The sequence below is a fragment of the Coregonus clupeaformis genome, chromosome 2 (assembly GCF_020615455.1).
Source record: "Coregonus clupeaformis isolate EN_2021a chromosome 2, ASM2061545v1, whole genome shotgun sequence".
In the NCBI taxonomy this organism is placed as follows: Eukaryota; Metazoa; Chordata; class Actinopteri; order Salmoniformes; family Salmonidae; genus Coregonus; species Coregonus clupeaformis.
In genome coordinates this window covers 31,512,385-31,539,315 of record NC_059193.1, presented here as the reverse complement: position 1 = coordinate 31,539,315, position 26,931 = coordinate 31,512,385, and the positions used below count along the sequence as shown (strand labels likewise).

Here is a 26,931-nt window from a genome sequence, read left to right as displayed (position 1 = left end):
AATGATGGAATGGCTTCAGAACAAGAATGTGAAAGTCCTTGAGTGGCCCAGCCAAAGCCCAGACTTGAATCCCATTGAAAATCGGTGGAAAGACTTGAAGATTGTTGCTCACGCCACTCCCCATCTAACTTAACAGAGCTTGAGAAGATCTACAAAGAACGGGAGAAAATCCCCAAATCCAAATGTGCAAAGCTGATACAGACATACCCAAAAGACTCACAGCTGTAATAACCACCAAAGGTGCTTCTACAATGTTTTGACGCAAGGATGTGAATACTTACGTAAATAGAATATTTCTGTATTTCATTTTCAATAAATTAGCAGACATTTCTAAAAACATGTTTTCACTTTGTCATTATGGGATATTGTGTGTAGATGGGTGAGAAAAATACATATTTAATCCATTTTGAATTCAGGCTGTAACACAACAAAATGTGGAATAAGTCAAAGGGTAGGAATACTTTCTGAAGGCAGTTACTTCAATTGTTACTGATTGTTGTAAAATCGATCAGCCTTATTGACGGATTCATTCTGACTGGTTGTAATTGGTTCTGACTAGCTCGGACTGGTTCTAACTAGTTTTTCCTTCCTCCAGTCTTGTGGTGTTACCGGAGAGGCTGGCCCAGGTGCGGTTGATGTCCCTGAGGGCCTGCTTCTCGGCGATGGCCCTCTTGATCTCGTCCAGCACCAGGTTGAGCTCTTTGGAGCGCTTCAGGTTCTCCTGCTCGGCAGAGTGCAGACGCTCCCTCAGGCCCAGAAACTCCCGCTGGTAAATGTCCACCACATCACCTACAGAGAGAGAGAGGAGAGAGAGAGGTTTGTGAAAGTCTTAAGTGTTATCTTGAGTCTTAATTACTTTCTTCTTTGATTTGCTATTTTGCATAGTATTACATGTTTTCAACTGCTTGAAGGGCAATACATTAATTGCTCGTTTCATGCCAATAAAGCATGTTCACATTTTTATTTGAGAGGGGGAGAGGGAGAAGAAGAATAAAGAGACAGACAGACAGAGAGAGGAAGACATGAGAGCAAGAGGGAAGAAAGAGAGGTGCGTTACAGAGGGACACAGTTTGAGAGAGTCATTTAACACAAACAGTCATTTGAGAGTCATTTGTCACCTTACAGCATCTTTACATGGTCTTTATGAGGTACACAGAGAGAACAGATACAGCACATACGTAGTCCGTCCTTGGTGACTTTATGCAGCATTTAAAGGAGTGTTTTACCGCGGTCTGCGTGGAGCACTTTTCAAGTCATTACCCCTCTTAACAGCTTGATCAATACGCACTATACTCTGGACTGATATGCATCGATCCTAGTGGATGAATCACCTCTCTGAACCCATAGATTGTTGGACGAAATCGACAGTAGCCTGGTCCCAGATCTGTTTGTGCTGTCTTGCCAACTCCTATGGTCATTGGCCATAGGAGTTGGCAAGACAGAACACACAGATCTGGGACCAGGCTAAAGTGACAGGAGCTCTGGGCTAGATAAACAAAGCTAGACATGTTCCTGTAGTCTGTATGACACAACGCTAATGTAGAATGGTAACAACTCCGTCACAAGGCTAGTGTAATGTGTTGTAACTATGACTTAACCATGCATCTATTGCTTAACAGGAATATATTTATACTGGGAATCTTGTGTGCATAACATACAGTACATTGTAGGTCTAATACTGTATATCTATTATAGAAAATGTATATCTAGGTATGTATTATAGAGTTCTCTACACAACTGTATTATGAATATCACATTATAAATACTTGATAGGCATCTTGTGAGCTTTAAGTCATATAAATCCAATAGGAACAGGACAGAGATTGTCAGAGCTACTGTATAAAGCTTGAACCAATACTAATACTATGAATAACAAAATATGTGCATGTACAGTACCAGTCAAAAGTTTGGACACACCTACTCATTCAAGCGTTTTTCTTTATTTTTTACTATTTTCTACATTGTAGAATAATAGTGAAGACATCAAAACTATTAAATAACACATATGGAATCATGTAGTAACCAAAAAAGTGTTAAACAAATCAAAATATATTTTAGATTCTTCAAATAGCCACCCTTTACCTTTATGACAGCTTTGCACACTCTTGGCATTCTCTCAACCAGCTTCATGAGGAATGCTTTTCCAACAGTCTTGAAGGAGTTCCCACATATGCTGAGCACTTGTTGGCTGCTTTTCCTTCACTCTGCGGTCCAACTCATCCCAAACCATCTCAATTGGGTTGATGTCGGGTGATTGTGGAGGCCAGGTCATCTGATGCAGCACTCCATCACTCTCCTTCTCCTTCTTGGTCAAATAGCCCTTACACAGCCTGGAGGTGTATTTTGGGTCATTGTACTGTTAAAAAACAAATGATAGTCCCGCTAAGCCCAAATCAGATGGGATGGCGTATCGCTGCAGAATGCTGTGGTAGCCATGCTGGTTAAGCGTGCCTTGAATTCTAAATCAATCACCGACAGTGTCACCAGCAAAGCACCCCCACACCATCACACCTCCTCCTCCATGCTTCACGGTGGGGAACACACATGCGTAGATCATCCGTTCACCTAATCTGCGTCTCACAAAGACACAGCAGTTGGAACCAAACATCTCAAATTTGGACTCATCAGACCAAAGGACAGATTTCCACCGGTCTAATGTCCATTGCTCGAGTTTCTTGGCCCGAAGCAAGTCTCTACTTCTTATTGGTGTCCTTTAGTAGTGGTTTATTTGCAGCAATTCAACCATGAAGGCCTGATTCACAGTCTAATAGGGTAATCTTCTGTATACCACCCCTACCTTGTCACAACACAACTGATTGGCTCAAACGCATTAAGAAGGAAAGCAATTCCACAAATTAACTTTTAACAAGGCATTGTTAAAAGCTCAATGGAACAAGTACAGATTTTTCCCCTTGTTGGCTCAGGGATTCGAACCAGCAACCTTTCAGTCACTGGCCCAATGCTCTAAACGCTAGGCTATCTGCTGCCCATTTGGGACACAGAGCAGGTATTTCCAGGTCACTGACCCCTCTCTAAGCTGCTCTGACTGATATTCCTCCCCATCTCCATTCCTCTTTTCATTCTTCCTCTTCCCACTGCTCTCCAGTAAAAGAGGAGAGAAAAACACTGTCCCTGGATTTGTGTTTCACAGGATTATACTTATACGGATACACAAACACTGCAGACCTACTTGCACACATACACACATTCACTCACACACACACACACACACACACACACACACACACACACACACACACACACACACACACACACACACACACACACACACACACACACACACACAGTAGGCTATGCACATAAGCACATTCCAATGCATGGATACACAGCGCGGGACATGATAATAATACATTTAATTTGTATAGCACTTTTCATTACGGAGTTATCTCAAAGCTCTACTGAGGGAAAAAATACATGGACACACACACCTTGGGATGTACACACAAACACACACGGGACACACACACACATGCATAAGGGCACACACACACAGCTCTGGACATCGTGTCACATCGAAGCAGGTGGGAGCGAGTTCAGAAAAAAGCGAAATCCCAGGAAACACATGGGACTCCTGTTTCACTAATGCTATCTGAACCCAAATCCCCGGTGTAATCCCTGATAGCACCTAGCCTTGAAACACAAATCATTAGCGTTATAGCAACCCAGGACTAGAGATGGATACATCTGACAGCAGGCACTTTTAATATTGCATAACTGGAAAGGTAGAAAGGTGAAAAGGTACAAAGTCAATGCAATATCTACTGAGAGCATCTGGAATAAAGCTAATCCGAAATCCAACAAGGGTAGCACTTTATAATAACACCTTGTAATAAAGCATTTATAATGCATTAGTATAGTGGTTCCCAACCTTTTTCACTTACTGTACCACCAGCTGAATTTTGCTATGCCTGGAGTACCCCTGAAGTATCCCCTCATGTGCATTTTACCAGTAGGCCTGACTTTTCTCAAGTACCCCCTGTGGATAGGCCAAGTACCCCCAGGGGTCCTAGGGAACCACTGGATTAGTAAATAGTTTATTCATCATTTAAGCTAGTTTTGCACACATTTATGAACAACTTTTTAAAAGTATGTAATAATGACTCATAAGATCGTAGATATTCCAGCAGTCTCCAGCAGTCTTACGGTCTAAAAATGGTCTAGATCAAGCGGATTTTTAAGGAAATATATTTAACATGTTAATCCAAAACAGTCACACTGTTGTAATAGTGTGATGTGTAACTTCAGACACTGTATGCTGAGTAAAGTAACATTTTTGGTCTGAAAAGGCTAACATTAGCGTTTGTTGGCAGTGGCTTTTCTACCAAAACCAAAGTGTGGATTGCAGTGAATCCTTAGAGCAGTCCATAGACTGCTTAAGAGGAAAGGAAACAAATATCTGAATTCATTATTCTGCTGAACTAACCCATTATGTTTAAAGGGTTACTACCTTAAAGGCCCAGTAAAAGTGGCTAGAAACAAAGCCAAGTGTGAAAATAGTCTGCGGTTAAAAGACTGAAGCACTGGAGACAAGTTGTCATATTTCTACCTGCAAATCATACATGTAACATTTCTAGTAATGAAGGAATACAAATCCACTAGAGAAAAACTGTCCGGTCTGGCCAGCTGTTGTGTGTAGGCTACATCTCCCTGTTTTATGATAAGTTCATGTTTGCGAGGTTGACAACATTAGCAAAACATTTGTATTAAAACTCTTCCTCATGTTCTTGCAACAGTTGTTTTACAACAGTTTTTGTGAATCAAATGGTCAACACATTTCCTTAAACATCCTGTGTTGTATGCTTATTCTTTTACCATTGATACAGTATGTTCTAGGCCAGGGGTATTCAACGCTTACATTACGAGGTTCGGAGCCTGCTGGCTTTCTGTTCTACCTGATAATTCATTGTACACACCTGGTGTCCCAGGTCTAAAGCAGTCCCTGATTAGAGGGGAACCCTGAAAAAATGCAGTGGAAATGGCTTCAAGGTCCAGAGTTGAGTTTGAGGGTTCTAGGCTATTATGAGACCTTAAAGGAAAAAACTATCTTTTGGCATTTGTTTAATTAGTCCACTGTTGATACAGTCCCAAACTGTATGTGCTTTGATTGAAACAAAACACTGGTATGTTATAGTTTTAACACCATCTGCCCTAAAAAGCGTTCAAATTAATTCAAAACACTGTAGGCTACATAACTCAAGAAGATCTTGCATACCCCCCTGAAACTGATTGAGATCAAATGGTTGGCATGCAGTTGCTGCATGGACGTTTCACCGGTAAAACTTCACGATTGACAGTGAGAAATGTGATAGGAGGGTGACCGCAAAAATGGGTGCGTAAAGTAGAGGTAAAGAAACACATGCCCAGAACGTGATTCGGATCTTCAGCTCTGGGGAAAAGAAATCCAGGGGGGCGGGACGTGGGCAGGAAATGGCCTTTCAGGAATGGTGTCACACCTTCTCGGCCTTTCAGGAATGGTGTCACACCTTCACACTTTTTGTGGTAGAAGTAAGACAGACAACCACACTTCCAGAAAGAAAGGTGAAACATGCAGGCTCAGTGAGTGAGTGAGAGAGAGAGAAAGAGTGTTTGTGTGTGTGCATATTATGTACGTTTGTCTATTGCGTTATTGGTCGGTGGATACACACACAGTACGTGTATGTACATTGTGTGTGTGTGTGTCTGTGTGCGGTTATGTGTATGCATGAATCTATGAACCCCATATGCTAGCTCTAATCATGCCTTACTTACAGCTCGCAGTGTGTGTGTGTGTGTGTGTGTGTGTGTGTGTGTGTCAGCATGCAACTACACAGAAAACCAATTAACTCCACCTTCCCTACGTTTTTTCTTTTTTTTTTACAACGCCAGCAATCTAAAAAGTTGTGGAGAGGGAAGAAAGCAGGGAGAAAAGGAGAGGTATGAGATGAAAGTGTAGTAGAATAATAGTGTCTAATAGCATGAAGCTAGGGAAACTGTGTTTATATCCCGCTGTGGCCCCATATATGATGAAACACGGGCTCAACACCCAAGTTTAGCCTCTCTAAAGCTTTGATAGCATTAAGGACTGTTGGTGCTGGAGGACAATGTCGATATGTTGCAATACTGTCTTGAGATTCTCTTCTTTTTCCCTCTCTATCAGTGGTTTTCTCGAGTGTGGCACATCACCAAAGAGACAGCATGCGTGATCACTCGGACAAGGTCTTGCCCAAATTTGGTATGGTGAAGAAGAGTGAGTGAGTGAGTGAGTCAGCCAAACCCTCACCCCGGACAGCTGATGGGGAATCATACTCGACTATGAGGGATCCCGAAGGAAGTTGTGTGTGTGTGTGACAGAGTAAGTTTCCATTTCTTGTCTGAATTCTTACTGATTTTGGGTTGTGTGTGTGTTGTGTAGATGCAGATACAGACAGATGGACAGAGACAGAGGACGCAAACACACATACACACACACACACACGCATGCACACACACTTGCACCTGGGTCTAGGGTGTGTTTATTTTTCTGACACTCATTAACGAGACGCAATAGTCCCCCAGTCACGTCTGCTTGGCTGATCAAACATGCCACAGCACTTCCCAGACTAAACACACACACACACAATCTTCCCCCCCACCGACACACACACACACACTTTTCCCTTCCTAATGTGGAGTTTTAATTATCATTCTGCAGAATTGCTTATCTCCAGTAGCTTAATTATCTTAATCACTGGACAGTTGTGTATTAACTGATTACAGAGCCCATCTAAATGGGAGGCTGCATGCTGCATTGCTGCAAAATAAAACAAATTGCATAATGCATAATGCATGGCTATGGAATATTACATTATGAAAAGGGCCAACCTCATCAATACCTGGTTCTGGTGTTTTGTTTGTTTGTGTGTATGTGTGTGAGGGAGAGAGAAAGAGCGAGAGAGAGAGCGAGAGCGAGAGGAGAGAGAACGTGTGTAAATGCACTATGTGTGTTATTTTGTTAGTGTATGTATGCATTATGTTATGCATATGTGATTGTGTATGTGTGTGCATGCATGTGTCTATGCATATATAAGGTAGTGATAGTGCGTCATTCAAGCAGAGATGATTACTTTCCCATATCTGATGGTTTTCAGGTCTGGCGCCTTTATGGCGGAAAAATTACAAGATTATGTTTAATACTGTTTTATGCAATATAATAGGGTTCTTAGAAACTCTCTCTTTGGTGTCTGTGTGAACTGAGAGGAGACTCTGAAGCTGGGCCTGGCAATTGATTTAGGGATGACTAGGTGATAAAACCAATAGCCACATTCCATTTCATGATTAATGGTGTGTGAGAGGGTCTGACTGAGCCTGCATTTTCATAGAATGTGTTGGTGTTTGTGTAATGCAAGGTACCAGGGAGAGATGGCTCGGGTATGGATCATGTTGATAAGAACCTTGTCTTGGGGGAAAACCCTGGTTTGCATACAATGAGAACAGTCTTCACCGCAGATACTGTCTGCTGTGAATTATTCATTTATTTCATTCAAATCCTAACCTTTTGACTCATTTCACACATCTGCTGTTTGTCATGTAGACTGAGAGGGTGTATCTTTGCTATAAAATATATTTGTATTGTCTGTATGTCAGAGCTCTCGGCCCAACAGTCAAGAGTGTTGGGTCGACCAGCCTCACTTACTACCTCATTAATACGTTTTTGAATAACGTAATATCCTGATTGGTTATTGACCTTTCCACGACACCTTAGAGCAGTTGTTCCCAAACTTTGGGGTGTGAGGGGTCAGTGCATATATATAGTGCATTCTGAAAGTATTCAGACCCCTTGACTTTTTCCACATTTTGTTACGTTACAGCCTTATTCTAAAATTGATTAAATAAATGTTTTTCCTCATCAATCTACACACAATACCCCATAATCACACAGCGAAAACAGGTTTTAATTTTTTTTTGCAAATGTATTAACAATTAAATACAGAAATACCCTATTTACATAAGTATTCAGACCCTTTGCTATGAGACTCGAAATTGAGCTCAGGTGCATCCTGTTTCCATTGATCATCCTTGAGATGTTTCTACAACCTGATTGGAGTCCACCTGTGGTAAATTCAATTGATTGGACATGATTTGGAAAGGCACACAGCTGTCTATATAAGGTCCCACAGTTGACAGTGCATGTCAGAGCAAAAACCAAGCCATTAGGTCGAAGGAATTTTCCGTAGAGCTCCGAGACAGGATTGTGTCGAGGCACAGATCTGGGGAAGGGTACCAAAACATTTCTGCAGCATTGAAGGTCCCCAAGAACACAGTGGGCTCCTCCATTCTTAAATGGAAGAAGTCTGGAACCACCAAGACTCTTCCTTGAGCTGGCCGCCTGGCCAAACTGAGCAATCGAGGGAGAAAGGCCTTGGTCAGGGAGGTGACCAAGAACCCGATGGTCACTCTGACAGAGCTCCAGAGTTCCTCTGTGGAGATGGGAGAACCTTCCAGAAGGACAACCATCTATGCAGCATTCCACCAATCAGGCCTTTATGGTAGAGTGGCCAGACAGAAGCCACTGCTCAGTAAAAGGCACATGACAGCCAACTTGGAGTTTGCCAAAAGGCACCTAAAGGACTCTCAGACCATGAGAAACAAGATTCTCTGGTCTGATGAAACCAAGATTGAACTCTTTGGCCTGAATGCCAAGCGTCACATCTGGAGGAAACCAGGCACCGCTCATCACCTGGCCAACACCATCCCTACGGTGAAGCATGGTGGTGGCAGCATCATGCTGTGGGGATGTTTTTCAGCGGCAAGGATTGGGAGACTAGTCAGGGTCGAGGGAAAGATGAACGGAGTAAAGTACAGAGAGATTCTTGATGAAAACCTGCTCCAGAGCACTCAGGACCTCAGACTGTGGCGAAGGTTAATCTTCCAACAGGACAGCGACCCTAAGCACACAGCCAAGACAACGCAGGAGTGGCTTCAGGACAAGTCTCTGAATGTCCTTGAGTGGCCCAGCCAGAGCCCGGACTTGAACCCGATCGATCATCTCTGGAGAGACCTGAAAATAGCTGTGCAGCGATGCTCCCCATCCAACCTGGCAGAGCTTGAGAGGATCTGCAGAGAAGAATACGAGAAACTCCCCAAATACAGGTGTGCCAAGCTTGTAGCGCCATACCCAAGAAGACTCGAGGTTGTAATCGCTGCCAAAAGTGCTTCAACAAAGTACTGAGTAAAGGCTCTGAATACTTATCTAAATGTTCTATATCAGTGCTTGTTCCCATAGATCAAGAAGTGGTGCACGCAGGGGTTTGGGAACCCCTGCCTCAGAGGATTATGGGAAATAGCTAACCTTCGACCTATAGCTGTGTATGTATGTACATGGTCTGTGTGTGTGTGAGAGAGATTGTGCACGCCTGTGCATGCATTGCCTAGAATTTAAAGCTCTGGAAGCTCTGCACAATAGGACCCTATCAGCTAATATGCATACTTTCTTCACCATAGACAATCAATCATCCAAATTATAGAATCACTTAGCAACTGATGTCAGCATCCACATTAGGTCAAATGTATACATACAATCTACAGTATACTGCATACACTCCACTACATAGGGGAGTGTCAAGCTTAAGGCATGTTTTCTCTCTCTATTCAACAGATCAGGTGTATATATGCAATATTTACTTAATACCAAAGGGATTTAAGAAGACTTCAGACGTTTTCCCCTCCTCTTTTTCCATTGGATCCAAGCTGTAAAATCCTCTGAATTCATATGGGGATGGGGATCAACATGTCTATCAAAACCCAGTAGTTTGCTAAAATTAGAAAAGACTGAAAGCAAACCAACCATAAGCTACTCAAACTAGCAGTATCAAAGGCCACATGTATAGATGTTTGGACTAACACATCATGCCAAGGTAGTGAGAGAGTCACATTTCAGGACATGGAATGTGTATGTCGAACAGTAACATGAGCCTGGTGGTGATGATGGGTGGTGAGATCGTCACAGTATTCTATCGGTCTCACCTGTTCCTGTTGTTTACTTTTTAAAAGGAAACACAGCAGTTACTTTTACACATAGATCTATAACTGATGATTTCAAAACACATACATAAATAGTCATAGCATGGTTGAAAGATCTTAATCATCTGAAAGCTTTGCTATTGACACACTTAAACCAACAAAGAGACAAACTAAGTCACTATGTACTCAGCCTGATACTCTAATACGCACTAATCCTAGATTAGTGGTCCATAAACACACATATCAACAAAGACTGATGTCATATAACCCACTCTGCAAAGGCATAGACCTACCCTAACATGCTCAACTCAGAATAACACTTACCCAAACCCACACAATACTAAAACACCCGAACCCATTCAACTTTACACTCACAAGCACGCATGCGCACACACACGTTTAGTTCTTCTATCATCGTGGGGACCTAAAATTGCTTTCCATTCAAAATCCTATTTTCCCTAACCCATAAACCTAACCCTAGCCACTAACCCCTTACCCTAATTCTAACCCTAACCCCTAAGCTTAAAATAGCTTTTGTCCCCACAAAGGAGAATTGTCCTTGTCTTACTATCCTTGTGGGGACTTTGGGGGATTTTAGGTCCCCACAAGGATAGAAGAACCAACCCCCCCAAAGAAACACACCCAAACCTAATCCCAGTTCTGTCACTGACTAAAAGAACAGCCAGCTAACACATACACACACACACCAAAATCCGCTGCCTGAATACTGCACCCCACGTCACTCGCTGTCACAGTAATCCTTTGTCCCCTGGAACATTCTTCCCATAGGAACAAGAAAATAAGCAGATTGGAAATGCCTGTGAATGTGTCTGGGTGTGTATGTGTGTGACTGCAATGCATCCATGTGTGTGTGTGTGTGTTTCACCATCTCCCCGCCACTGGTGGGAGAGCGAATAGGAAGAATAGGAGTGTCGGAGCGCTGTCGGATCATGGCCCACCAACCTACTCTGATCAAAGCCTTCATCATCCTCCTCCTCCTCTTCCTCACTTGAGAGAAAGCATCTTGTGAAGTCTACCCCCCCTAAAGTCAGGGTATAAATGTATGGTGCAAAGAGGGGGCTTAGACTATGAAAGAGTCTTGCCAAGGCCAATGATAAGGCAAGGGTGGGAGGAAGGGTAAGTGTTTGGTTGCCGTTGGAATCTGGTGTCCTTTTGCATATTCCTCAAGTTTCCACATGATATGGTTAAGATATTTTCAGGTTAAGATCCATATGAAAGGATAATTGTGTGTTTATGTGTGTGTGTGTGTCCCATTCATTTAGACATAGAGTATAGAGCACCAAGGGGCACACACAAACACACATGGACGGATGCAAGCACACACACACAGTCTCCCCCCTACTCCAAATGGCCTTTGGGATTGCACTGCAGTTGCCTGTGGTGTGATTATACTTCCAGGCGTGACTCATGTGTAAGAGAATACTGTGCGTTTTGTGTGTGTGTGTGTGTGTGTGTGTGTGAGTGAGTGAGTGAGTGAGTGAGTGAGTGAGTGAGTGAGTGAGTGAGTGAGTGAGTGAGTGAGTGAGTGAGTGAGTGGTGAGTGAGTGAGTGAGTGAGTGAGTGAGTGAGAGAGAGAGAGAGAGAGAGAGAGAGAGAGAGAGAGAGAGAGAGAGAGAGAGAGAGACAGAGAGACAGAGAGAGAGAGAGAACATGATACAGCACACACTCAGAACAGACTAGAACTGTAACGGGAAACTAATGCTATTATACACCACTCTCACAGAGTCTGCAGCCTGTCCAGCTAAATTGGCCGCACCTGCACTCACACAAGCACACATCTGCCAATAACATACAAACAAGTAAACAAACAAAGACCTCCTATATCCATATAGAAACATACACTGTGACCGTACAGCCACATGCTTATTGACACCCTCAAGTTACATTCACTTTGACAAAGCCAACACAGAGCCTACAAGTCTCAGTAGTGTGGATGTGGTGTGTGTGTGGAGAGAGCGTGAGTGAGAGTGAGTGAGTGAGTGTGGTGACAAAAGGGGCCAAGGTGGCTCCTAAATAATACCATTAGGCATGTTATCCTTGCATCACATTTCTGCACAGGCATCCTGGATGGAGGGATCAATACCTTTCCCTGGAGGCAGGTAGAGAGGTATAGAGGGGAGGGGGGATGGTGTGCAGGGGTGGAGTCAAGGGAGGTAGGAAGAGGGGAATCAAATTATCATACGGAAGACTGATAGAGCACACTGATAAGATAAGGAAAGAGCAACCACCCCCCTCCCCCCTCCCCCACACACCATGTCAACATTTCCATCCATGTCCACATTTCCATCCCCATGGATTTGCTTCCTCACACGGTCACGCTTGGTCACAGATTGGCCTGGCTAGCTGGATGTCCCTAACGAGTGTCCCCAACGAGTGTCCCCTATCAAGTATCCCTTAACGAGGCCTATCTCTCTCCATTTGTTCAGCTGCTAGGGGGTCTCCTTGAAACAGGGTCAGGGGCGACGTGAGAGTTTGTCTGAGAGACAGAGAGAGAGGGCAAGAGAGAGAGAGACGGGACAGAGAGGGGGAGAGTGTGTGAAAGAGAGTGGGAGAGAAAAAGAGAGTGAGACAAAGAGAGAGGTAACAGGAAAGAAAAAGAAAGGAAGAAACATACAGTGGGGAAAAAAAGTATTTAGTCAGCCACCAATTGTGCAAGTTCTCCCACTTAAAAAGATGAGAGAGGCCTGTAATTTTCATCATAGGTACACATCAACTATGACAGACAAATTGAGGAGAAAAAATCCAGAAAATCACATTGTAGAATTTATTTGCAAATTATGGTGGAAAATAAGTATTTGGTCACCTACAAACAAGCAAGATTTCTGGCTCTCACAGACCTGTAACTTCTTCTTTAAGAGGCTCCTCTGTCCTCCACTCGTTACCTGTATTAATGGCACCTGTTTGAACTTGTTATCAGTATAAAAGACACCTGTCCACAACCTCAAACAGTCACACTCCAAACTCCACTATGGCCAAGACCAAAGAGCTGTCAAAGGACACCAGAAACAAAATTGTAGACCTGCACCAGGCTGGGAAGACTGAATCTGCAATAGGTAAGCAGCTTGGTTTGAAGAAATCAACTGTGGGAGCAATTATTAGGAAATGGAAGACATACAAGACCACTGATAATCTCCCTCGATCTGGGGCTCCACGCAAGATCTCACCCCGTAGGGTCAAAATGATCACAAGAACGGTGAGCAAAAATCCCAGAACCACACGGGGGGACCTAGTGAATGACCTGCAGAGAGCTGGGACCAAAGTAACAAAGCCTACCATCAGTAACACACTACGCCGCCAGGGACTCAAATCCTGCAGTGCCAGACGTGTCCCCTTGCTTAAGCCAGTACATGTCCAGGCCCGTCTGAAGTTTGCTAGAGTGCATTTGGATGATCCAGAAGAGGATTGGGAGAATGTCATATGGTCAGATGAAACCAAAATAGAACTTTTTGGTAAAAACTCAACTCGTCGTGTTTGGAGGACAAAGAATGCTGAGTTGCATCCAAAGAACACCATACCTACTGTGAAGCATGGGGGGTGGAAACATCATGCTTTGGGGCTGTTTTTCTGCAAAGGGACCAGGACGACTGATCCGTGTAAAGGAAAGAATGGGGCCATGTATCGTGAGATTTTGAGTGAAAACCTCCTTCCATCAGCAAGGGCATTGAAGATGAAACGTGGCTGGGTCTTTCAGCATGACAATGATCCCAAACACACCGCCCGGGCAACGAAGGAATGGCTTCGTAAGAAGCATTTCAAGGTCCTGGAGTGGCCTAGCCAGTCTCCAGATCTCAACCCCATAGAAAGTCTTTGGAGGGAGTTGAAAGTCCGTGTTGCCCAGCGACAGCCCCAAAACATCACTGCTCTAAAGGAGATCTGCATGGAGGAATGGGCCAAAATACCAGCAACAGTGTGTGAAAACCTTGTGAAGACTTACAGAAAACGTTTGACCTGTGTCATTGCCAACAAAGGGTATATAACAAAGTATTGAGAAACTTTTGTTATTGACCAAATACTTATTTTCCACCATAATTTGCAAATAAATTCATAAAAAATCCTACAATGTGGTTTTCTGGAGAAAAAAAACCTCATTTTGTCTGTCATAGTTGACGTGTACCTATGATGGAAATTACAGGCCTCTCTCATCTTTTTAAGTGGGAGAACTTGCACAATTGGTGGCTGACTAAATACTTTTTTTCCTCACTGTCGATCTGCTGTATCAGAGACAGATGCCGACCAAGACCAGAATAGATAACCATCCACCACCACTTTACGGTGAAAAATGAATTTGTTTGGAGCAAAAGTGCAACGTGCAATAAACGAGAGGAGATGAGAGGAAATGGAGTTAGCTGAGTCAACTGGCCATGCCTGGAAGACAGAGAGCAGGAGCGGTTACTATTTGTATTTATTATGGATCCCCATTTGCTTCTACCAAGACAGCAGCTACTCTTCCTGGGGTCCAGCAAAATGAAGGCAGTTATACATTTTAAAAACATTACAATACATTCATAACAGATTTCACAGCACACTAAGTGTGTGCCCTCGGGCCCCTACTCCACTACCACATATCTACAACACAAAATCGATGTGCACGTGTGTGTATAGTGCGTATGTTATCATGTGTGTGTATGCATGTGTCTGTGCCTATGTTTGTGTTGCTTCACAGTCCCCGCTGTTCCATAAGGTGTATTTTTATCTGTTTTTTTAATTTGATTCTACTGCTTGCATCAGTTACCTGATGTGGAATAGAGTTAAATGTAGTCATGGCTCTATGTAGTACTGTGCGACTCCTATAGTCTGTTCTGGACTTGGGGAATGTGAAGAGACCTCTGGTGGCATGTCTTGTGGGGTATGCATGGGTGTCTGAGCTGTGTGCCAGTCGTTCAAACAGACAGCTCGGTGCTTTCAACATGTCAACACCTCTCACAAACACAAGCAGTGATGAAGTCAATCTATCCTCCACTTTGAGCCAGGAGAGATTGACATGCATATTATTAATGTTTGCTCTCAGTGTACATCCAAGGGCCAGCCGTGCTGCCCTGTTTTGAGCCAATTGCAATTTTCCTAAGTCCCTCTTTGTGGCACCTGACCACACGACTGAACAATAGTCCAGGTGCGATAAAATTAGAGCCTGTAGGATCTGCCTTGTTGATAGTGCTGTTAAGAAGGTAGAGTAGCGCTTTATTATGGACAGACTTCTCCCCATCTTAGGTACTGTTGTATCAATATGTTTGACCATGACAGTTTACAATCCACGGTTACTCCAAGCAGTTTAGTCACCTCAACTTGCTCAATCTCCACATTATTTATTACAAGATTTAGTTGAGGTTTGGAGTTTAGTGAATGTTTTGTTCCAAATACAATGCTTTTAGTTTTAGAAATGTTTAGGACTAACTTATTCCTTGCCACCCACTCTGAAACTAACTGCAACTCTTGGTTAAGTGTTGCAGTCATTTCAGTCGCTGTAGTAGCTGACATGTATAGTGTTGAGTCATCCGCATACATAGACACTCTGGCTTTACTCAAAGCCAGTGGCATGTCATTAGTAAAGATTGAAAAAAGTAATGGGCCTAGACAGCTGCCCTGGGGAATTCCTGATTCTACCTAGATTATGTTGGAGAGAATTCCATTAAAGAACACCCTTTGTGTTCTGTTAGACAGGTAACTCTGTATCCACAATTTAGCAGTTGGAGTAAAGCCATAACACACACGTTTTTCCAGCAGCAGACTATGATCAATACTGTCTAAAGCCGCACTGAAGTCTAACAAAACAGCCCCCACAATCTTTTTATCATCAATTTCTCTCAGCCAATCATCAGTCATTTGTGTAAGTGCTGTGCTTGTTGAATGTCCTTCTCTATAAGCATGCTGAAAGTCTGTTGTCAATTTGTTTACTGTAAAATAGCATTGTATCTGGTCAAACACCATTTTTTCCAATAATTTACTAACGGTTGGTAACAGGCTAATTGGTCAGCTATTTGAGCCAGTAAAGGGGGCTTTACTATTCATAGGTAGCGGAATGACTTTTGCTTCCCTCCAAGACTGGTGGCACAAACATTCTAGTAGGCTTAAATTGAAAATATGGCAAATAGGAGTGGCAATATCATCCACTATTATCCTCAGTAATTTTCCATCCAAGTTGTCAGACCCCGGTGGCTTGTCATTGTTGATAGACAACAATACTTTTTTCACCTCTTCCACACTCACTGGAATTCAAAATTACAATGTTTGTCTTTCATAATTTGGTCAGATATACTTGGATGTGTAGTGTCAGCAATTGTTGCTGGCATGTCATGCCTAAGTTTGCTAATCTTGCCAATGAAAAAATCATTAAAGTAGTTGGCAATATCAGTTGGTTTTGTGATGAATGAGCCATCTGATTCAATGAATGATGGAGCTGAGTTTGCCTTTTTTCAAAACATTTCATTTAAAGTGCTCCAAAGCTTTTTACTATAATTCTTTGTCATTTATCTTTGTTTCATAGTGTAGTTTCTTCTTCTTTTTATTCAGTTTAGTCACATGATTTCTCAATTTGCAATACGTTTGCCAATCAGTTGTGCAGCCAGACTTACGTACCATTCCTTTTGCCTCATCCCGCTCAACCATACAATTTTCCAATTCCTCATAAATCCACAGGGATTTAACCGTTTTTACAGTCATTTTCTTAATAAGTGCATGCTTATTAGTAACTGGAATAAGCAATTTCATAAATGTGTCAAGTGTCTGTTTGCTCCTCATTACACACCACGGACCAACATATATTCTTTACATCAACAACATAGGAATCACTACAAAACTTATTGTATGACTGTAGGGTAGGCGGGGTGTAAAAACACCAGGGGAGAATGACTGCCCCCTCTCTTTGAAGCCACGGACGTTCAAGGCCAAACACGGTACAGCAGGCATTGTTAGCAGAAAACAGGATCCCCCATAATTAAATGGAAAAATTATGATATTCATGGTCAATCTTTGTGTAAATAAAATACATTTTGGAAGTCAATCATGGTACCAATAATTGCTTCTAATAGACTAGATGTATGTCCTTGAAACAATTATTTTTTAGTCGCACACAGAAGAAGTTCGAAGGATTATTGAGTTGTTAATGGCAGCCTGCAGTACCCCGGTCGGTCGTCAACTTCAGTTGCTCAATGAGAAGGTGCAGCACCAAGCTAGCCCGCAACGTCACTTCCTGGAGTAGCTCAAACTGCATATGTTACAGTGAGGAAAAAAAATATTTGATCCCCTGCTGATTTTGTACGTTTTCCCACTGACAAAGAAATGATCAGTCTATAATTTTAATGGTAGGTTTATTTGAACAGTGAGAGACAGAATAACAACAACAAAATCCAGAAAAACGCATGTCAAATGTTATAAATGTATTTGCATTTTAATGAGGGAAATAAGTATTTGACCCCGCTGCAAAATATGACTTAGTACTTGGTGTCAAAACCCTTGTTGGCAATCACAGAGGTCAGACGTTTCTTGTAGTTGGCCACCAGGTTTGCAAAAATCTCAGGAGGGATTTTGTCCCACTCCTCTTTGCAGATCTTCTCCAAGTCATTAAGGTTTCGAGGCTGACGTTTGGCAACTTGAACCTTCAGCTCCCTCCACAAATGTTCTATGGGATTAAGGTCTGGAGACTGGCTAGGCCACTCCAGGACCTTAATGTGCTTCTTCTTGAGCCACTCCTTTGTTGCCTTGGCCGTGTGTTTTGGGTCATTGTCATGCTGGAATACCCATCCACGACCCATTTTCAATGCCCTGGCTGAGGGAAGGAGGTTCTCACCCAAGATTTGACGGTACATGGCCCCGTCCATCGTCCCTTTGATGCAGTGAAGTTGTCCTGTCCGCTTAGCGGAAAAACACCCCCAAAGCATAATGTTTCCACCTCCATGTTTGACGGTGGGGATGGTGTTCTTGGGGTCATAGGTAGCATTCCCCCTCCTCCAAACACGGCGAGTTGAGTTGATGCCAAAGAGCTCCATTTTGGTCTCATCTGACCATAACACTTTCACACAGTTCTCCTCTGAATCATTCAGATGTTCATTGGCAAATTTCAGACGGGCATGTACAGTGGGGAGAACAAGTATTTGATACACTGCCGATTTTGCAGGTTTTCCTACTTACAAAGCATGTAGAGGTCTGTAATTTTTATCATAGGTACATTTCAACTGTGAGAGACGGAATCTAAAAAATCCAGAAAATCACATTGTATGATTTTTAAGTAATTAATTTGCATTTTATTGCATGACATAAGTATTTGATCACCTACCAACCAGTAAGAATTCCAGCTCTCACAGACCTGTTAGTTTTTCTTTAAGAAGCCCTTCTGTTCTCCACTCATTACCTGTATTAACTGCACCTGTTTGAACTCGTTACCTGTATAAAATACACCTGTCCACACACTCAATCAAACAGACTCCAACCTCTCCACAATGGCCAAGACCAGAGAGCTGTGTAAGGACATCAGGGATACAATTGTAGACCTGCACAAGGCTGGTATGGGCTACAGGACAATAGGCAAGCAGCTTGGTGAGAAGGAAACAACTGTTGGCGCAATTATTAGAAAATGGAAGAAGTTCAAGATGACGGTCAATCACCCTCGGTCTGGGGCTCCATGCAAGATCTCACCTCGTGGGGCATCAATGATCATGAGGAAGGTGAGGGATCAGCCCAGAACTACACGGCAGGACCTGGTCAATGACCTGAAGAGAGCTGGGACCACAGTCTCAAAGAAAACCATTAGTAACACACTACGCCGTCATGGATTAAAATCCTGCAGCACACGCAAGGTCCCCCTGCTCAAGCCAGCGCATGTCCAGGCCCGTCTGATGTTTGGAGGTGGAAACATCATTCTTTGGTGATGCTTTTCTGCAAAGGGGACAGGACGACTGCACCGTATTGAGGGGAGGATGGATGGGACCATGTATCGCAAGATCTTGGCCAACAACCTCCTTCCCTCAGTAAGAGCATTGAAGATGGGTCTTCCAGCATGACATCGACCCGAAACACACAGCCAGGGCAACTAAGGAGTGGCTCCGTAAGAAGCATCTCAAGGTCCTGGAGTGGCCTAGCCAGTCTTCAGACCTGAACCCAATAGAAAATCTTTGGAGGGAGCTGGAAGTCCGTATGGCCCAGCGACAGCCCCGAAACCTGAAGGATCTGGAGAAGGTCTGTATGGAGGAGTGGGCCAAAATCCCTGCTGCAGTGTTTGCTAACCTGGTCAAGACCTACAGGAAACGTATGATCTCTGTAATTGCAAACAAAGGTTTCTGTACCAAATATTAAGTTCTGCTTTTCTGATGTATCAAATACTTATGTCATGCAATAAAATGCAAATTAATTACTTAAAAATCATACAATGTGATTTTCTGGATTTTTGTTTTAGATTCCGTCTCTCACAGTTGAAGTGTACCTATGATAAAAATTACAGACCTCTAGATGCTTTGTAAGTAGGAAAACCTGCAAAATCGGCAGTGTATCAAATACTTGTTCTCCCCACTGTATATGTGCTTTCTTGAGCAGGGGGACCTTGCGGGCACTGCAGGATTTCAGTCCTTCACGGTGTAGTGTGTTACCAATTGTTTTCTTGGTGACTATGGTCCCAGCTGCCTTGAGATCATTGACAAGATCCTCCTGTGTAGTTCTGGACTGATTCCTCACCGTTCTCATGATCATTGCAACTCCACAAGGTGAGATCTTACATGGAGCCCCAGGCCAAGGGAGATTGACAGTTCTTTTGTGTTTTATCCATTTGCGAATAATCACACCAACTGTTGTCACCTTCTCACCAAGCTGCTTGGCGATGGTCTTGTAGCCCATTCCAGCCTTGTGTAGGTCTACAATATTGTCCCTGACATCCTTGGAGAGCTCTTTGGTCTTGGCCATAATGGAGAGTTTGGAATCTGATTGATTGCTTCTGTGGACAGGTGTCTTTTATACAGGTAACAAGCTGAGATTAGGAGCACTCCCTTTAAGAGTGTGCTCCTAATCTCAGCTCGTTACCTGTATAAAAGACACCTGGGAGCCAGAAATCTTTCTCATTGAGAGGGGGTCAAATACTTATTTCCCTCATTAAAATGCAAATCAATTTATAACATTTCTGACATGCGTTTTTCTGGATTTTTTTGTTGTTGTTATTCTGTCTCTCACTGTTCAAATAAACCTACCATTAAAATTATAGACTGATCATTTCTTTGTCAGTGGGCAAATGTACAAAATCAGCAGGGGATCAAATACTTTTTTCCCTCACTGTATGTCTTAACATGTCCCGTGTGGCGCAGCAGTCTAAGTCACTGCATCGCAGTGCTAGAGGCGTCACTACAGACCTGGGTTCGACCGGGAGACCCATGAAGAAGCGCACAATTGGCCCAGTGTCGTATGGGGAGGGTTTGGCCGGCCGGGACGTCCTTGTCCCATCGCGCTCTAGCAACTCCTGTGGTGGGCCGGGCGCATGCACGCTGACTTCGGATCGGCAGATGTACAGTGTTTCCTCCGACACATTGGTGCGGCTGGCTTCCGGGTAAAGTGAGCAGTGTATCAAGAAGCAGTGCGGCTTGGCAGGGCCGTGTTCTGGAGGACGCATGGCTCTTGACCTTCACCTCTCCCGAGTATCAGCGATGGGACAAGACTAACTACCAATTGGATATCACCAAACTGGGGAGAAAAAAACAAAAACTAAATAAAAACCATGTACCATCTTAACAAACTTAATTTGGCTTCAATATGCTATTTGTCTTCACATAGGAATGGTTTCACGTGATCAATGGCTTTGTCCATTAATATATACAACCATTGAGACACACACACACAGACACACACACACACACACACACGAGAGAGATAAGCCTACAGTAGGTGCTTTCCAGCAAACAGGATATCAGCACAATTGAGGTGCATTGCCCAATGACATGTTGGTTTGTGGAAATGTGTTTGTACTGACTAACTTTTTTTGCATAACAGGGAAGTTGAAGCTGAAAAGTGAATGTGCAAATTGAGGTGGTGAGTGTATGAGTAATGGAATGAGTGTGCATGTTTGTGTATATGAGTGCCTATGTGGGTGTGGTGCATATGCAAGAGTGTGTTTATGTTTGCGAGCGATAAAGCCATCCCACGCCAACCCACCACAAGAGAGAGGTAATTATCCGGACCCTAGTCTATGAGTGTGTCTGGCTAGACTGGTGCCAGCTGTGCCTTCGGTGCCAGACCAGTGGTGCCAGTTGGGTGTCAACAGCAGGCACAGGAGGCCTGGGCATCCCATTACTGAAGCCACAGCCTAATCTCAACATTAATCTGAAATCATATCCTTATAAACCAGAGCTTATTTCCTACAACAACCACAGTTAACATCATCATACATAGGACTATTGGGTTGGTGTGGTTTACATTTAGTCAATCATTAGTTGTCCTGGTCCTAGAAGTTGGTCATGCACTTAAAGTAAGTGTAGACGTTAATAGCTAAAAACAAATTAATGGAAATGCATAAAGTCTGTACACTATCATTGCTCAAGAAGGACAGGAGACAAGGAGAGGAAGCCACTTTAGACTATTGAGATGCCCCCCCAGACTTCCAAAGAAGTGGGGCTCACATGCTGACCACACCGCTCACGTTGTATGTCGAGCGTTGCTAAATAAATGTACACATACATATTATACAATAATTTAATCTAAACTGTTAGCGCGTCAACGAGCGTCTGCGTAGCCAGGCGCTAAAATAGAACTTGATTCTATTTTTGATGCTTGACACACTGCAAGTCCCGCCTCTCCCATGTCCTCATTGGTTTTTAGGAGCGTATACCCACGTGGGTGATTGAAAGATGAACTGAGGTCCACACTCCAGTCCAGTTGGTGATGGTAATGCACCTTAAACTTGGTTGCCAACCGACATACAAAGTCCACAGAAGAAGAAGAAGAAGAAGAAGAAGAAGAAGAAGAAGAATACTACTGAAGGAGGAGAGATTACTTGAAACTACATTTCCCCCTTTAATCTCTGGATTAATTGTCGGAGTAGAGAACACACAATTTTGTGTGACTCAAAATTGGTCAACAAATCTACAAAGATCCAGAAAAAAAAGACCTTGTGCATTTCAGTTAAAATAACAACCCAATGTCTATTTCCCAGGACAGATTAGCTAGCAACAGAAAGGTAGCTAGCTAACTGTCCATGAATGTTTCATGTGCTTCGTCCTGTCCCCAAATTAATATAGTTGGTTCAGAGTTCGTTTTGATATTTCAACCTGCTTGTCCTGATCGCGTCTGGTGTGGATGGCCAAAATCAACATGCATGCGATGGCAGACACACGCACGTGCCCGGTGTAGTCAGCATGTGGATATCCTGACCTCCTATCGCCCAATCAGTCTTCTAACTGTTGACAATATACCCTGATGAAAACAGCTTGGCTGTCAAAACATTGGTTATTCAAATATAGCATCGAAGCTGCTAGAGAGGCTCTCCTTTTCTTTTTCAAGTGTTCTACTCCGCTAGCCAGAACAGGTGTGTGTTTCTTTCGCCTCCAGACATTAAAATCCATCCAAGAAGCTACAGTAGGGTTAGATAGGAAAGAGTCTAACTAGGGGAAACCTAATGGCATAATTACCTGTGAAGCCTCAGGTCCAGAGTGTTAAATTAAACCTGACTGTAATCTGGAGAGGAAGTGCAGACTGGTTGGTGTTTTCCATAGGGCCCGCGGTGCCCTCTCATCTCATCCTTTCATTTTCTCTCTCGCTTTTTCCTCTTCCTTTCATCTCCTACTCCTGGACAAATACTAATAGTCTGTGGTTCCCAAGCACAAAGAAGCTTCTGGCAAATAACAGAACAGGACCCAGAGGTCTATATTGGTGTTTGTACGTGTGTGTGTGAACAATAGGGATATACAGGTAACTGCCAAAATAAAGGAAACACCAACATAAAGTGTCTTAATAGAGTGTTGGGCCACCATGAGCCAGAACAGCTTCAATGCAAGTGTCTGGAACTATTAGAGGGATGTGACGCCATTCTTTCTTGAGAAATTCCATCATTTGGTGTTTTGTTTACAGTGATGGAATATGCTGTCCCAGGCGCCGCTCCAGAATCTCCCATATGTGTTCAATTGGGTTGAGGTACAGTACCAGTCAAAGGTTTGGACACACCTACTCATTCAAGGGGTTTTCTTTATTTTTTTACTATTTTCTACATTGTAGAATAATAGTGAAGACATCAAAACTATGAAATAACACATATGGAATCATGTAGTAACCAAAAAAGTGTTAAACAAATCATAATATATGTTATATTTGAGATTCTTCAAATAGCCACCATTTGCCTTTATGACAGCTTTACACACTCTTGGCACTCTCAGCCAGCTTCAGCTGGAATGCTTTTCCAACAGTCTTGAAGGAGTTCCCACATATGCTGAGCACTTTCCTTCACTCTGCCGTCCAACTTATCCCAAACCATCTCAATTGGGTTGAGGTCGGGGGATTGTGGAGGCCAGGTCATCTGATGCAGCACTCCATCACTCTCTTTCTTGGTAAAATAACCCTTACACAGCCTGGAGGTGTGTTGGGTAATTGTCCTGTTGAAAAACAAATGATAGTAAATGAAGTAACTCTGGGTCTTCCATTCCTGTGGTGGTCCTCATGAGAGCCAGTTTCATCATAGCGCTTGATGGTTTTTGCGACTGCACTTGAAGAAACTTGAAAAGTTCTTGACATTTTCCGGATTGATGGACTTTCATGTCTTAAAGTAATGTCTGACTGTCGTTTCTCTTTGCTTATTTGAGCTGTTCTTGCCATAATATGGACTTGGTCTTTTACCAAATAGGGCTATCTTCTGTATACCCCCCTACCTTGTCACAACACAACTGATTGGCTCAAACACATTAAGAAGGAAAAAAATTCCACAGATTAACTTTTAAGAAGGCACACCTGTTAATTAAAATGCATTCCAGGTGACTACCACATGAAGCTGGTTGAGAAAATACAAAGCGTGCGCAAAGCTGTCATCAAGGCAAAGGGTGGCTATTGGAAGAATCTCAAATATAAAATATATTTGAATTTGTTTAACACTTTTTTGGTTACAACATGATTCCATATGTGTCATTTCATAGTTTTGATGTCTTCACTGTTATTCTACAATGTATTTTATTTTATTTTTTTAATTAAGAAAAACCCTTGAATGAGTAGGTGTGTCCAAACTTTTGACTGGTAGTATATGTGAATGAGACGGCCATGGCATATGGTTTACATCATTTTCATGCTCATCAAACCATTCTATGACCACTCGTGCTCTGTGGATGGGGGCATTGTCATCCTATGGGGGCATAGTCATGGTAGCCAAAATGATGGCAAAGATAATGGCCTGCCCAGCATTTTTATACATGACCCTAAGCATGATGGGATGTTAATTGCTTAATTAACTCAGGAACCCCACACCTGCGTGGAAGCACCTGCTTTCAATATACTTTGCATCCCTCATTTACTCAAGTGTTTCCTGTATTTTGGCAGTTACCTGTATACTGAGTATACAAAACATTAAGAACATTTTTTTTAAACCTTCTTTAACCTGTCTCCTCCCCTTCATCTAGGTCAATTTAACAAGTGATATCAATAAGAGGTCATTGCTTTCACTTGGATACACCTGGTCAGTCTATGTCATGGAAAGAGCGGAAAGTTTATTTTGTTTAACCTTTATTTAATGCTTTGTACACTCAGTGTACATGGCCCCAGGCTAGCCTCTTCTCCACTTTGTGCTGTGAGAATCACCACTCCTAGAGCAGCCTCCTAAGTTAAGCCTTTCTGAAGGTCCATTAGAACACATTATGCACATCGATCTTGAAGCAAGAGCTATGAGAAGCCTTAAGAAGCTAACGTAAAGCTCAGCACTGGCCAGTGGCTGGGTTGTTCCATTACATTTCAATCACTTTGAAATTATATCAAACTCAACCGCTTATCTTTTCCATCTCATGGTATGGTGGGGTATGCAAAATGGGTCAACCTTGGGCACCTCTATCTCCTGAATATTTTGGCATTCTGGTCCAAAAAGTCACTTTCTGACCACTTCTACCATGGGCAAATATGTATGGAAGGTTTCGTTCAAATCAAAAGGGGTATGGTCAAAAAGTGATTCAAATCAAATGGAACAACCCGGCTACTAGTAAAAATAAATAAAAATAAACACTCATCTATGGAAGGCCAACTGTAAAAGGCTAACAAAGAATAGCGCTCTTAGTGCTATTTGATGTGAAAATAATGGAAACTATGGCTTGGATCTGGATAGCATTGAGTACTCAAGGATCATCATTACAGGTGTAGGATCTTAATTTGATCACCCGGTTGCAGGATAACTGTCTTGTTGGATCACCACCTCAAGCTGAACCTTGGCAAGACGGAGCTGCTCTTCCTCCTGAGGAAGGACTGCCCGTTCCATGATCTCGCCATCACGGTTGACAACTCCGTTGTGTCCTCCTCCCAGAGTGCGAAGAGCCTTGGCGTGACCCTGGACAACACCCTGTCGTTCTCCGCTAACATCAAGGCGGTGACCCGATCCTGTAGGTTCATGCTCTACAACATTCGGAGAGTACGACCCTGCCTTACACAGGAAGCGGCACAGGTCCTAATCCAGGCACTTGTCATCTCCCGTCTGGATTACTGCAACTCGCTGTTGGCTGGGCTCCCTGCCTGTGCCATTAAACCCCTACAACTCATCCAGAATGCCGCAGCCCGTCTGGTGTTCAACCTTCCCAAGTTCTCTCACGTCACCCCGCTCCTCCGCACACTACACTGGCTTCCAGTTGAAGCTCGCATCTGCTACAAGACCATGGTGCTTGCCTACGGAGCTGTGAGGGGAACGGCACCTCCGTACCTTCAGGCTCTGATCTGTCCCTACACCCAAACGAGGGCATTGCGTTCATTCACCTCTGGCCTGCTGGCTCCCTTACCTCTGCTGAAGCACAGTTCCCGCTCAGCCCAGTCAAAACTGTTTGCTGCTCTGGCACCCCAATGGTGGAACAAGCTCCCTCACGATGCCAGGACAGTGGAGTCACTCACCACCTTCCGGAGACATTTGAAACCCCACCTCTTTAAGGAACACCTGGGATCAAGTAATCCTTCTAACCCCCCCTTACCCCACCCCAATTTTTTTAAATAATAATTGTAAAGTGGTTATCCCACTGGCTATAAGGTGAATGCACCAATTTGTAAGTCGCTCTGGATAAGAGCGTCTGCTAAATGACGTAAATGTAAATGTAAATGTTGTAGTGTATTTGAGGTTTAAAAAGGCTTCTGAAGTTTGTCATTTCCACTTTGAAATTCCAGACTTGATTTTCCCTTACGAAAAATGTATCACCCTCTACAAAAATATCCATTCAGTATAATCCAAATAATAATTCACGTTTCCTGTTGCTGCAGGATGATGTTCCTGCTGTAGCAAACTGGCTCAAATTAAGATCCTACATCTGTATGGTGACTGGGGCTTTAGCAGTGAAGAAAGGGTGTGTGTGTAAATGAGGCATGTCTACTAAGTGAGAGAGAGAGAGAGAGAGAGAGAGAGAGAGAGAGAGAGAGAGAGAGAGAGAGAGAGAGAGAGAGAGAGAGAGAGAGAGAGAGAGAGAGAGAGAGAGAAATAAGAGTATGAGAGTGTGAAGGTGTGTTAAATGCTCCATGCTGGGAGCGGGACGATGCTAAGTTAGTGCGATGGGAATTTCACACCCCATCTGTGCAAATGAGAAAAAGAAGAGGAGTTGAAGTGGAGAATACTAACTAGCAAGAGAGATGTAAAGGATGAACGAACAATACAAGAAGGGAGATGATGGGGAAAAAAGAGGGAAATAGACTGATAGAAGATGGAGAGAGTGAGAGTGACAAGAAAGGATGTCGGCATGTACTGAAGAAGAGCCAGTTAACAAAAAGTCACTTTTTGGGTGAATAAATCACAAT

At 43.2% G+C, this 26,931-nt stretch overlaps 1 protein-coding gene across 2 annotated transcripts in view; it reads right to left on the bottom strand.

Moving 5' to 3' along the window:
• Positions 1 to 26,931, bottom strand: part of mgat4b (alpha-1,3-mannosyl-glycoprotein 4-beta-N-acetylglucosaminyltransferase B) — a 230,308-nt gene that overhangs the window by 106,938 nt on the left and 96,439 nt on the right. For both annotated transcript variants that reach the window (XM_041840998.2, XM_041841007.2), the window contains exon 2: positions 610 to 789. In XM_041840998.2, coding sequence (XP_041696932.1) covers positions 610 to 789 — 180 coding nt within the window. The remainder of the gene's footprint in view (positions 1 to 609; positions 790 to 26,931) is intronic.